Raw genomic sequence first — 14,441 nt, forward strand, 5'->3', positions numbered from 1 at the left:
ATTGATTTGTACATGATTCACAAAATGCAAACAATTTCCATCTGCGAGATAAAGGAAGAAGACAAGAGCAAATCATGTTCTAGGAATTGATGAATTTGGTGCTATTGGAAAGCGGACACCATCTACCTGATTTTAGGGGATTCATGGCAGATGAGGTTGGAGCAAACTGGAAAGCTATTCAAACAATATTCAACACAGGACCTGACAATGTTATGGAAGGAAGGGAACGCTCGTACTTGTTTCATTGGAAGGAGAGCTTGCACATTCACACCATGCAATACGTGCATAAAAATTTCCAAGATGGACACAAGCTGTGCACGGAGTGAAGAAGAGGCAACAAGCTTGTACATGACTATATGAACTTGGTGGGCTTGTGGAAAAGTGCCCGACTGTAACTTGTCTCAAATGGGTTGTTGGCTAAGTTGGTGGCATGCGTGCTACCCTCGATGGAGAAAACACTTCATTAGGGAAAATATTGTCAATCAATTTTTAAAGAGGGTCTTCTATTTTAGAGTGTAAGTGCAATCCCTTAATACAAAATTAAATTGCAGGAAGTGGATAACATGTCATTTATTCCAACTACAAACCTTGCAGAAACAAAGCAAGCAAGCTGTATTGCCGGTGCGAAAAACAAATAAATGCTTAGCTTGTATGATGCATGCGTGTCTGATCTATCAAACGCTTTGCTGCAAAGTGTCAAGATGATTGCTTTTGTTGAGGGTAGATATCATGGAGTTGGGCCATCTACAAAAAAACTTGCTTGTCGGGCGCAACAAGGTCGAGCACCAGGACTGACTGCTATTGCTAGAGAGATTGAGGATGGGATCGACGGTATGCCACTCTATTAGCAACCTGCAATGGGGGGAAATAATATTACAGTTACCAGAAAGCAAAAACAGGTTGCAAGAGTAAGCTGTGAGGAGGAGAATGCTTCGCATAGACCCGAGTATCTCACACAGAACATCTTTCAAAATCATAGAGGTCTCTACATAGTTGTTGGAGAGGCCGGTTAGGTGGTCAAGGAACATGAGGGTGGAATGGTGGTTGTGGAGACTGAAATTCATAAGACAATGTGGCCAATCCACCAAATACCAAAGTGAAGCAGGATTCGATGTCAAGGGTGGTTAGGATCTAGAGTTGGTAAATGTAACAAAAATATAAGGAACACGGGAGCAGGTACTGTTGCGCCATCCTTTTGGGGTATTCGGACATGAGAAAGAGGAGATGACAATGGTCACAAAAACGGTTCAAAGGCACAATTCACGTGGTTTTGCAATGATAACATAGTTCACACGTGGCAAATATGTAACACTATCACTCAATGCCCTGCAAGGATCCCAAGTATTTGGCCAATGGAAAAGGGAACAAATATGAATGCTTGTGAGTTGCTATATTTGGAGACACGAGGCTTCACAGTAGACAAGATTGCTAGTCAAGGAAACCAACAATGTGCATTATCGGTAATGAGTATCGATTCAAGACTCCAAGAGATTTGAGTCGGCAGTAAACATGGAAGCTCGTATTGTGCAGCACATTGTCATGAAGGCCGATGTACATGAAACATTCATGGTGGAGATGTCTACTTCACAAGTCAGAGGCGAGAGGTATGAAGTACATATTGCAAGTAGCCCAATTTGTACATGTGGAAACTTTGCAGAACGAGTGGCACAAAGCAAACCATATATGGCATGCAAGCATATTTACTACATATTCCTTCGCTATTTTGGCTTAGATTTAAACTACAATATGCTTATCCATCAGAGTAAGCTAAGGAGTGAGGATCTGCTTCGTGTCTTCAACTGTCAGGCATCATAATACATAATTGTAATTAAATTGTGTCCCTGGTGCCAATATGCAATTGTGGCACAAATTGTAACAACTGATTTTATACTGTAATTCGTTTTGTGGGAATTTATCAATTAAGATAGTGGATTGCATCTTTTTGTTCTTGTGCTATGTGCGACACACAGTTTTTTGGTTACTGCAAGATATATGCCAAATTAATATTGTAATTTTTAATGGAGTTTCATGATCTAGAAAGGTTACTTGTATCTTCTAGCGTCTCCAATAAGTTTGAAGCATTCTATTTTTTGATGAGCATGTTGTTTTGAAGGTTCAATTAGTTTGTGAGATAAAAAAAAGCTCCCTCTAAAAAGCTCACTCCGTCGGAGGTGTCGAAGGCGTTTTCATTGAAAATATTGCTTAAGGCTTTGAAAAAGCTCTCGTTGGGTTAGAAATAGAAAATTATAATCTAAACATGGAGTTTGCACTAGATAGAGTTCTCATAGGCTAAGCTTTTATGAACCATTTTTTGATGTTCATATAAAATATGAAGGTGGTTATTGCCGAAAGTGAATGAGACCTTTTAGTCTATACCTACTCATTTGTCAATAAACATCAATAACACATTAAATCTTTATTTTCTTGCAAAATGTTTTTTGAAATGGATTAAAATAACAAAATTAGTATTTAATTTCTTCTATTTGAGGTACAACCAATTAGTTTTTAGTTCCTATTTTTGTGACACTTCATGGAGGAAGAAAGAAAGCACATGCAAAAGTTGTCAACTCAAACAACCAATCATTTACAAGGTGAGGTCCACAATGCCCTTTGGATGCTAGTGCTTATATACTTCCAAAACCATGAAGGAAAAGATATTCTAGAAGAGAAATTTCAATGAAAGATACAACATATGATTTATAATGTTATGTACTCACAAAGACCAAAACTCTCCTAACTGGCCAGAAGGAAGGACCATAACTCTATTGAGAGCTTAGTGAAAAAACTTGCTTATTTTATCATGAATCTTAAAATGTCATATTGTGCTCAAGTAGTTCCAATTGTCATTCGACTCTTTATTACGTTTCCCCAACCACTTGGTCTCTACATATGTAATTTGAACCTAACTCCTCACTAGTCAATTCCCTACCAAAAACGACTAATGTTTAATGCATCCTCAATTCTAGAGTAAGGGGGCCAATAAAGTGGCGGCCCCAACTTCAAGTAACTTTATATTCAAAGGTTGTAACATTCTAGCACTAGTATTGTGAGCGCTGTAACATTCTAGCACTAGTATTGTGAGCACCATCTCAACGTAGCGATAGACATGTTCTCTTGTCTTTTGTAGGTGAAGAGCTCGCATCGTGACTCTTCATGTCCCCGAGTGTATCAACTTTCTTTTACACTGAGTTTCCATGGCAGCATCATCGTGTGAGCACGACACTGGGTTGTGCTCGATATTGGGCAAGTCTTTTGTTGTGAGGGGAGCCGGAGGTGAAACTTCAAATACACCTCATAGAGAGAGTAGCGCCAAGCCTCAATTATGGTGTCCAAGGATTGGCCCGCGCTTTCTAGATTCTCTTCTTCTTCTCACCTTCACCGTCAAATGTTGAGCACAAGAGCATTTAGGAGAGCTTTTAGAGGGAGCCTTGGACGGATCTATTTGGGTGCCAGTCACATGCTTCCCATGTATTGGCCAGTGAATAAAGATCAAGAAAAAAGAACGAAAAAGCGAGCCCACGAGCCACGTGTCAGGCACTCATTCCCTGCTTGTGATTCTGGTCGTCACGAAATGGGAAGAAAGCCAATCACTGCTGTGGGCATTTCTCCCGTTTTCCCAAAAAAACTGCTTGCTCTCGCGACTCGCGAGTTCCAACCTCCTGTTGGAGCAGAGAACAAACACGCATATCCCCGCTCTCAACAGAAAAAGGAAACCCCCCCCCCCCCCCCCCCGGCTCCTTCTCTCTCTCTCTCTCTCTCTCTCTCCACACAAACACGCACATACACACACGTGTGGCATAGCTTTGGACCTCCCGTCTACCAACAATGGCCCTTCTGACACCCAAATGAGATTGCCCGTTCTTCCATTTGCCAGGTATGCTCCTAATTTTTTCTCGTTTTGAGCTAGGGTCTCAACTTCTCCTTTCCCCCTTGTATTTTCCTCGTCACTGCCTGCGATTTTTTGAGTGGCTGCCACTGAGATCTCGTATCAGGAATGCAGATCATGTGATACATGATGCGGGTGACCTGTGCATGGCTTTCATGAAGCAATTTTGAGTAGTTTTGCGTGGGGTGTGCATTAGCCCTGTCCCTTACACGGACATAATATTTTTCTGTGCAGCTGGTTCGACATTCCACCGGACTGCTAGAGTGTTGAAATTAGGTTTCTTGGACATAATATTGCGCAAGAGCTGTTTTGCTTAGCTATTCCTGTTGCAGATTGACGTTCAGAAGCACTCATGTTGCCTTGAAAAATTTTGTCTCCTTGGCTGTCATGAGCATTATAATTTTTTTTCTGGAAACAAGTAATGTGGTTGGGCCTTCAGTTTTTTGATCGTTTCCTTGCCTCTTAATGTACAATGGAAGAAGTTTTTGAATGTATTTTAGATATGATGATCCCCTCCTTCTGCAATGTATAGAAATTGAAGAAGAGTATCTACTTGAGTTTCAGGTCCTTCCTTTTGATGCTTTTGTTTGGCAACTGTTTTAAATGGGTTCATTTCAAAAAGCGAGGACAATGGATGGTGCACCCTACCTTTCCCCCTCGAAAAAGACAGGTATTACATCACTTAATAGATTGCAGAAAGCAAAGGATCTGTTGAGGTGGTACAGAGACATGTGATAAGCCACCCCCACTCTGGGGTTATCACCTTCTCAGAGAGATGGGAAGCTCTCCATGCGAGCAAGTGACAATCAGCATAAAGCTTTTTGCTCTCAAAATGAAGGGGTAAAAGTAGTGAAACTCCCTTGGAGAGTGGAAGCTCAAAAATCAACTAGGATACTTCGATAAGGAAAGGACTTTCCTTCCAACATGGAGCTGAATCTATCTCCTAAATACATCACTCTGAGGTGCTAGCCACAATGCTGAAAATTTAAGTGCATCTCTTCACGTTGTGCATCCAGCCTGCTTGAGCAAAGATAAGTGTTTTCTCATAGCTCCTAGCCCCTGACAATATCCAATCCATGGTCATCTTGAAACATGTTGCTGTGGTTCTGGAAAGGTGAAACGTTTCTAACCTTGTAATATTCTGCTGATCAGGTGAAACACATGCCATTTTACTAACATCAAGGCACATGGTTTTAGGTTTTAGGGCCTTTTGAAATCCTTATATGCACAATCCGGTCCCACATTTCATTGAGCTCTAGCTCGAGACTGAGATGTTTCCTGGTGAAACGTTTTGGCCTTGAAATGTTTTGTGGTGCTAAGATTCTAGTTCCAATCCTAATTGATGTGATCCAAATTTGGAGATCTTCTTATACTTATGCGTCCAATGTCCATGCACATCACAAACATCCTTGATTTTGGCAACTCATTAACTTAAATATTGCACGTTGATTAATTTGATGTACTTAAAAGGGAAATTACGATTCGCTTGGTGGATCAAACTTTTATTTGATACTTGGGGTTCATTTTTCTAGAAAGATTTGGGTGTTTTTTTCTGGAAACCAATGCACTCTCAAGAATTCTCTCTTGAGAATTGGTAATGGAGGTGAATCTTAATAATTTGTTTCTAAGACAAACCTCTCTTTCTTAAACCCCGCCGCAAAATGGGGTTGTGGAATGGAAGAACTAGACAGTGAAGGAGATGGCACACACTCTCTTGCATTATGCTCTCTTGAATTAGTAGCTACATCGGTTTATCTTCTCAATTACTCTCTTACAAAACCGTCACGCTGAGTTATTTACTCTCCACGCGGTAGATGGCATGACTCTAAGAGGTGGGTCAGCCTCTTCTAGCTCCTTCACCCCTGTTATCACGATTCACCATAGCTCCTCCTACCTCTCTTATTGGTCCCTCTTCATGCCCTCCATCATTGACATCCTCTTCCTCTACATTGGCTATTCCCACACCCTATGTGAGTTGATATTGGTAGCACTTCTACCCGTATCCTCTATTGTGTCACATATGGACGAACTAGATTCTGTAGAGAGGCTATGTCTCACTGTCATTGGAGAGAGGCTATGATAACTAAAATGTCTTCTGTTGATGACAATGATACTTGGGAGCTTATTCCTCGTCCATCTCAAAAGAAAGTAATTGGTGTGAAGTGGGTATCCAAAGTGAAGTTTCATTACGATGGCTCTTAAGACAAGAACCAAGGCTCATCTCTTTACAAAAGGGTATGCTCAAAAGGAAGGTATCAACTTTGACAAGAATTTTACTCCGCTTGCACGATTTACTATTGTATATCGTGTGGTTGCACTGCTGCACATTACGAATGACCTTTTTACTAGATGAGTTGGTACCTAGGTCTTGGCAAAAGACGGAGAGCTTTCTCACTTATTTGGGTTTTGAGTGATCTCATGGTGATATAACCTTAATGTGCTTCTTGAAGATGGTAATGTATCTTGTATGTGGATAATATCATTGTCTTAGGATCAAAGGAGGATCTTGTTGGTTGAGTGAAAACTCAACTCATGTTTACCCTTGCTATGTCTGACCTTGGTTTGTTGCATTATTTTCTTGGTTTAGAAGTAGTGGTCTCTTGATTGCATTTTCATCTCTAAGAAAAAGTATGTTGAAAAATTGTGGTCAATAGTATCATATGGAAGATTGATCTCCCATATCTTGTCCTATGGAGCCAATTTCCAAGTTACCAAGGATGATGATACTCCTTTGGTGGATGCTACGGAGTAGAGGTAGCTTATTGGTTCTCTTTTGTTCTTGGTTAACACTGAGTCCGATATTTGCTACGACGTGATCCTCTCTTCATTCCATCGAAATCTATGGTTCAGTAAAAGGAGAAGTATGCATGCAGAGAGGGCTAAAAAGGCATCCGATGAATAGTGCTGCATAAGTCTACTTGGGAAAATCTACGGCCCAAGCGATGCAATGCCGATGAACCACATCCTTTACGGACTTCCCTAGAAGGAGTATTTGATATCCAAGAACGAATCAAAAGTAGTGTAGTCCTATCGATGAATCTCATCATTTCTCATGTACTCCAAGGGGTAGGAAATCCCGTGTATAGTGCATGTGATATAACCTGAATCCAATCCATATGAACACCACAAAAAACAGGGTAGGCTGGATCCACTATCCACACCAAAAGTAGTGCAGCTACTATTGAGGTCCAAGGGGTAGGAAATCCCTTTTTACTATGCTTGTAATATAATCTGCATCCAATCCATAAGAACTCTTTGCGATACCCCAAAATAGGAAGTCGTTTGCAAGCAAAGCCATAGTGACTGTTGCTGAATTGACTATTTTCTTATTTTTTGAGTAATTTTTATTTAATAAGTTAGGATATTTAAATTTGTGCACTTGAGAATTGTTAAGTTAGGAACTCTAGATCTATAAGGACTGATAAAAGCCATTAGGACATCTTTTGTGTCATATGATAGGTGACATTAAGCATCGCAAAGGAGTTGTTTCGCAAATTCGGTGGGAGAGACTATGTAACGGGTATTCTCGATGCGTTACAGAATGGGTGACGAGAGCATTGGATAAAGATTATCTCATTGGTCAGAGGAGGAAATCCGAACTGAGTAAGAGTTATGTGTAGAGATGCAAGCACATGAATAAAGATGGGTTCAAAGAAGCTTTGAATAGAAGCAGGTTGCTTTTTAGTGCTTTCCGGCAAAGAAGACGCTTTCCCGCGAGGAAGTCTTGGTCTGCATTGCATTCGTGCATGAGGTTGCATCCGAGGACATCTGGGGAGTGTGTATGTAAGCATTGTTTTCAGCTCACAAGTTTTTACAAAGTTTCAAACATGTTCACAGCTTTCAAAAAAACTCCTCGGTTGTCCACTTAATAAGTGGGTATCCCACTTGTGAAAAAAAGCTCAAAAACCAAGGTGCCCTAGGGCCTCTCTGGCCAAAATTGGCAGCAAACTAGCGATCTCTCTCTCTCTGTCCTTGCTTGGCGTGTACCCCAAGGCCCCACTAATTCAACTCTCCCTCTAGAATAGCAAGCCCCTTGCTATAAAAAGACAATTAGGCGCGTAGGTTGTAGCAGATGTGTGCCAGCATGTGACGGGTTTTAGGGTTAGGGTTTTTGCGTTGAGGTCTTACACGCATCTGATCCATGCATTTGTATGGCACACAGACTTACTCTCCCTAGAGAGGTGGTCCATGCCAATTTCTTGGTCAAAGCAAGAATGTTTTGTGCCATGAACAATTCTCTATGTGGTATTTGCATCTGTGATCATCTGCATGGTGCTAGGACAATTAAGTGACCTTTGGGTCTCGAGATAACTTCACTATGTTTTGTAGGTTCTGGCCAAGGGGCCTAAAGTCTAGAGAAATGGAAGAAACAAAAGAGACTCCAACTTAGAAAGCTCTGTCGAGGGGCTCAATAAAGGGCACACACACACATGAAACAATGACACGTGGCAGCAGTACGGAACCCCGCGTTTCACACGGAACATAACACATGACTCCCATACAGAATTTTCACAAATTGTGTTGGTTGGTGATGTGGCAAGCTGTATGGGATTTTGGCAACGCGTCGGTTGTTTTGGACAGATTTTAGCGCTAGCTTTTTGGTGCAGAAGCTTTTAGACTCGATGCTTTTCATGTTAAATGCTTTTGGGGCTATGCTTTTGGCATCCCTTCTACTCTTTATAAGTGCCCACAGGCCACTCTTTTGAGAGCATCTGGACGCAGAATCTCGGAGAGAGTTGGACCCTTGGAAGTTGTACCTTTGCAAGTCAATAATAAAGGAATATCAAAAGAGGCGCCAGTCTTTGGGGCCAACGCTGGCTTACAACTCCGCCGTGCCGTGCCGTCTCTCTCTCTCTCTCTCTCTCTCTCTCTCTCTCTCTTTCAAGTTGTTTTGAAGTACTAAAAGTGAGCCAAATGTGTAGTTTGCAGTTATCTCTATGTTTTCGTTCGACCTTTTGTTGGAAGTTGGATATGTTACAGAAGGCAAAGTTGATCCTCTTGACAAGCTCTACGCATTGACATGAACGAATTTTGATTTGATAATTTTGTGTTCTAGAGACCTCTGAAAATCTCTTCAACAGTTGGAGAATTGGGATATGCTACAGAAGGCAAAGTTGATCCTCTTGACAAGCTTTACGCATTGACGCGAACGAATTTTGAATTAGGGTTTCTGCAGGAAATTTCAGCGTGTGTAGAATTAATGATATTGGAAGCTCTTGCTATTTGTGTACAAATTGCAAGAGTAGGTTATCACATTATGAAGAAAGAAGTGGTGTTCACTGACATTACCGCTCCTTCCAACAATAGAAACCCAAATCTTTGATCCTTCACCCAAGATTTCCCACAACCACGAAGCAACACAATTGCCGACACATCTACTTGACGGCTGACTCGTGAAGAGATGGCACAATACCTTTCAGAAAGAAGGTGTTACAAATGTGGCCTTCACGGTCATATTGCTTGGCTGTACAAATTGCAAGAGTAGGATATCACATTATGAAGAAAGAACTGGTGTTCACTGACATTACCGCTCCTTTCAACAATAGAAACCCAAATCTTTGATCCTTCGCCCAAGATTTCCCAGAACCATGAAGCAACACAATTGCCGACACATCTACTGGACGGCTGACTCGTGAAGAGATGGCACAATACCGTTCAGAAAGAAGGTGTTACAAATGTGGCCTTCACGGTCATATTGCTTGGCACTGCCCAGAAAACCCTAACAAAAGACCTTCCACGTATGAAAGCACAGGAAATAAGAAGTCCCGACCTTCATTTGGATTGATTTCTGACTTGATAGGTGTTTGTATAACCGATGCATCCAATGAACCATGTAAAGCTATGGGAAAATTCAAAGATCAAGATGCCCTTGACCTCTTTGACTCAGGCTCTATGCAAAATTTTATCTCACCACCATTAGCTGCAAGATTAGGTGTTGAAAAATATATCAAGGGGACACAAATTGAAGCACAAATGGCTAATGAAACCTACACATCATTGACAACATTGATTGGATCACTTCGACTACAACTTCAAACATTTACGGATCTAGTTGACTTCTACATTATGGAATTGGGAGGATGTGTTGTTCTACAAGTATCATGCTGTAACAAATACGTCAATACTGACGTGTCAAAGCCCTGAAGAAGGGAGCCGACTTGCATATACCGGCCGAGGGGCCTAAACCCGAAGAAGAACAAGTAACAGAAGAAGTCCTACCAACTTATGGGGACCCCGTCCGATGGGGCCCCAAGTGACATAAAGATTAAAATAAAGCAGGACCCGCACCTGATGACGTGGCAGTTTTCGAAAAATTGCGCTAACATGATGACGTGGCAAGCTGTACGGATTTCTGCGTTTTGCATTGACTGCTGTACGAAAATTTCGTGATTTACGCTGGCAGCTTTGTGGCATTGCTTTTGCACCAGATGCTTTTGAGTTAAAAGGCTTTTCATGAAAAACTGCTTTTCAGGTCAAGGGCCTTTAAGCTAAGTATCTATAAAGAAACCTAGCGCTAGCACTTTCTGGCAGGAGAGGCAGCAGAAGTTCCCACAACTTGCAGTGCACCTTCTCAACAAGACCTGCAGAAGACCCTAGCGTTTTCAGCCAACAAGACCCTCTAGCGTTTTTCATCAGCAGTTTCAACCTAGCATTTTCAGCAGCACCAGATCAGCCCTGGCGTTAGCAGACTCCAGATTCAACCTGGCGTTTTTGCAGATTGTAGATTGCTCTATCGTTTTGTAGATTCCTGGCGTCAGATCAGCCCTAGCATCAGCGTTTTCAGTTTTCAGCACTTAGACACAACAGATCCCACCCCTAGCCTCGCAGATCTCACCTACCTGCAGCAGATCCTCGCCGCACGGTCAGATCAGCCAGCGTTTTCAGATTCAGCCCGCTGTCCGCAAATTTCAGCATCTACGTTTTCAGCGCGTCGTCGTCGCCATCGCCGTCCTCGCTGACACAGTGTTAGAATTCAGCAGTTAGTTTATTTGCAGATTTCAGCCCCTAGCGTTTTCACTTTTCAGCCCGTCTGGTCGTTGTCATCACTGTCGTTGACATCGTCGGCAAGTCCACTGCATCTAGTGTCACGTGACACATCCAACCCTATGTGTCCGTGGACAAGCTACAGCATGATCAGAGTTCAGTCAGTCCAATCAGTAATAGATTAGAAGTGATCTGGCACTTTTGTGAGTCTATTCGTAGACCGTGCATGCCCAGTCACTTAGTGTAGATGCATATCCTCTGGTTGCACACAGCATGATCATTAGTATTCCCTTCAGGATCCATCAGATTCAGTCAGGGGTATTTTCCAGTGCATTTAGCCTATTTTCCCTATTTTTGGTATTTTCACTTATTATTTTTAAGTGACTTCCCAACAAAAGTAGGTAGGGAAATTTTGCTAAGTTTGTATATAAGCAAACTAGAGCTAGCACTATTTGGCAGAAGAGGCAGCAGGAGAACCTTGCTCAACATGCAACTTCTCAGCAGAACCCTGGTGGATTCCCTCCAAGCCAGATCCCAAGCCTTGGTGTTTTCTCCAAGCAGCAGATTCATATCTCTAGCGTTTTCAACAACCTTCATCGCCGGCAAGCCAAGCCCTTGGCGTTTTTGCATAAGATCGTCGCCGGAAAGACCATCACATGCCTGGCGTTTTTTGGTCAACCTCAGCTTGCTAGCGTTTTTGGTTCTCAACACACCTAGCGTTTTTGAAATTCAGCCCTAGCTTTGCAGGGTTTCCATTACCATCAGAAGGCTGCAATTTCATAGCGTTTTCAGCAATAGAAGACTTGCAAATTCTGCCCACAAGAAGTAGCAGATTCAGCCCGGTAAAGACATCAGTTTTCAGCACAACCTCAGTTTTCAGCCCTAATCCTGCAGATTTTCAGCGACAGAGACCCACCGAAAACAACCCCCAAATCAGCGTTTTTGGATCAGTCCCAGATTTTCAGCCATAGCGTTTTTATGGACAGCAGATAGAAGACCGCAAATTTCAGCCCTAAAGTCGTTGTCGTCATCACCGTCGTCGTCATCGGCATAGTCCCAGATTGCATTAGTCCATTGCATTGTCATTGTACCACTTTGTGCAATCAATAAGTAGACCACTCTCGCTGACGAGAGTGGGGCCTTCGGAGGAGGGTTTTACAACGTGTGTGGTGTCGTACTCTCTTCTCTCTCTATCTCTCAGTCTCATACACTTGCACGCACAGTGTCCATTCACTTTGTTTGTGATCATAGCATTCTCTCATTAAGAACAGAAGGCTCTCCCTTCCATAAGGATAAAAGGAACCTTGAGCATTGTTCGGAGCACTCATTTTGAGCAAAGCGCAAACAATCATTCTGCTGCACCTAACATCTAGACCATTGTACCAGATTTGTGCAATCAATAGCATAGACCTCTCTCGCCATAGAGAGGGGGGCCCTTGGAGGAGGGTTTGAGAACCGTCTTGTGTCGTATTTGTCTCTCTCTCTCTCTCTCTCTCTCTCTCTCTCTCTCTCTCTCTCTCTCAGTCTCAACACTTTCATTCATAGTGTCATTCACTTTGTTTGTGATCATTTGCACTCTCTCACTAAAGGAACAAAAGGCTCTCCCTTCCATAAGTAAAGAAACCCTTGAGCACAGTTCGGAGCACTCATCTTGAGTAAAGTTCAACGTTCACTTCCGCTGCACCTTACATTGGTATCAGAGCTTTGGCAGTGTTCTGTATCACTCAAGGAATGAACCACAATAAATTTTTTTGCATGTTGCGGTCGCACGTTACCCAAGTCCACTTGTGTATATCGATTCCTAATCGTGTTTTTGAAGAGTGACAGGTAACTCAAGAAAGAAGGGCTTGTCCGGCCTTCCCTTGTTCCTCTTTTCACTCATTAAGAGCGGACCGTGCACTTAGCAGCCGGCCAATCGACGTGAGGTGGGAAAAAGCAACCTTGGTGTGAGCGCAAGGCCACCAAGGGGTGTGCCCGCAGGGAAGAGTCGAGCTCGGGTAAGAGAAAATCCTTCTCTAACAAAGATTGCAAGCTAAAGAAAGACCTCAAGAATCTCAAGAATTCAAGGACTCAAGAACCTCAAGAACCCAAGAACCCAAGTTCCTTGTGAACTTAACTACCCAAGATCTCAGTGCACGGTCATCACCCGAAGCAGAATGGATTGCGCGGAGGTGATGAGCATGGAGGTGGCGAAGAAGAATTTTCCTCACCAAGAGGTTTTTCCGACCCTTCCCCTTCCCCATCTACGCCAAGGGTTGCACCAAATTCTATGGAGGCTTTGGTCAAGACAATGATTGACATGATGCTACAACAAGAGGTGCAACGCGCCACCTTGGATCGCGAGCGTGATCAAGCGCGCTTGGTGGCCGAGGAAAGAAAGGCAATCTTGGATCGCAAGCGCGAAGAAAGAAAGGCAATCTTGGATCGCAAGCGCGAAGAAAGAAAGGCAGATTTGGATCGCGAGCGCGAAGAACAAGAGTTGGTCCTACAGATACTCACCTCGAAGCCCGAGCCGGTCAAAGATGTTAGTAGTTCATCAAGTATCACAAGCAGAGATTCGAACTCCAACAACCCCGTCATTGAGAAGTTGACGTTCAGTAAGTATCATGGTAAGATGGTTGCATCAATTTAATGCTTACTTTGCGACAACTAATTTGATGGCAGCCATGTACCTTGCCGGTGATGCCATTAATTGGTACCACGCATGGCAAGAGGCACAGTTGACCGCGCACCTAGAGCAATCCGAAGAAGGCGCGTCCCTTTCCTTCAATTGGGCCGACTTCCAAGACAAGCTCAAGGCGCGGTTTATGCCACCTCAGTACCTAGCACGGTTGAAAGACGATTGGCGCGGCCTCAAGCATAATGGTATGCCAGTTATGTCTTTCTCTAATCGTGTTTTGTAGCTCGGCACCCAATTACGCAAATCGGGTGATGAGCGCAAAGAGGCATTTCTTTATGGATTGGACAAGTATATCAAGTATGATGTCGAACTACTCGATCCAATAGATCTCAACAAGGCGGTAGCGATGGCTCTCGCACAGGAGATGAAGCACAACAAAGGAAAACCCAAGGAGAACAAGTCTTCTCACAATATCTCTTAGACTTCTCAGATTCCACAGAACGGTAAGAATGGTAAGAACGGTAACTCTTCTAGCCAATCTTCATCTAGTCTTTCGGAAAAGAACTCTCACAATGACTCTAAGGGTAAAGCTGACACACTTGCTAAATCAAAGCTCACCCCACACGAAAAAGCCGCACAAGGAATTGTAGGAGGATACATAACGGCCGAAGAACAAGTCATTTATTCTAAGGAAGGAAGATGTTATCAATGTCACACTAACGGTCAGATATTGTCCTAAGAACGAACCTAAAGAACCCACAAAGGAACCCACAAAATTCACATCTTCTATTAATGCAATCAGAGAGCACACTAATGTGTCCCAAGTTTCTCACGATCATGCCGGTGCATCTCTCATGCATTGTTATGGTTATGTCAATGGTCAACGCATTTTGGTCTTCTTTGATTCTGGTAGTATGTATGATGTGATTAGCGACTCTCTTGTGAAGAGCG

General features: G+C 42.8%; 1 protein-coding gene across 1 annotated transcript in view; it reads left to right on the top strand.

The window, feature by feature from the left end:
• Positions 1-3,674: 3,674 nt before the first annotated feature.
• LOC147419884 (5'-AMP-activated protein kinase beta-2 subunit protein) overlaps positions 3,675-14,441 on the top strand; it is a 49,848-nt gene continuing 39,081 nt past the window's right edge. The window contains exons 1-2 of the mRNA XM_086506396.1: positions 3,675-3,874; positions 4,451-4,556. Of these exons, the coding sequence (XP_086362522.1) occupies positions 3,846-3,874; positions 4,451-4,556 (135 nt within the window). The 5' untranslated portion in view covers positions 3,675-3,845. The remainder of the gene's footprint in view (positions 3,875-4,450; positions 4,557-14,441) is intronic.

Source organism: Adiantum capillus-veneris, chromosome 29 (assembly GCF_014529385.1).
Source record: "Adiantum capillus-veneris isolate H3 chromosome 29, ASM1452938v2, whole genome shotgun sequence".
In the NCBI taxonomy this organism is placed as follows: domain Eukaryota; kingdom Viridiplantae; phylum Streptophyta; class Polypodiopsida; order Polypodiales; family Pteridaceae; genus Adiantum; species Adiantum capillus-veneris.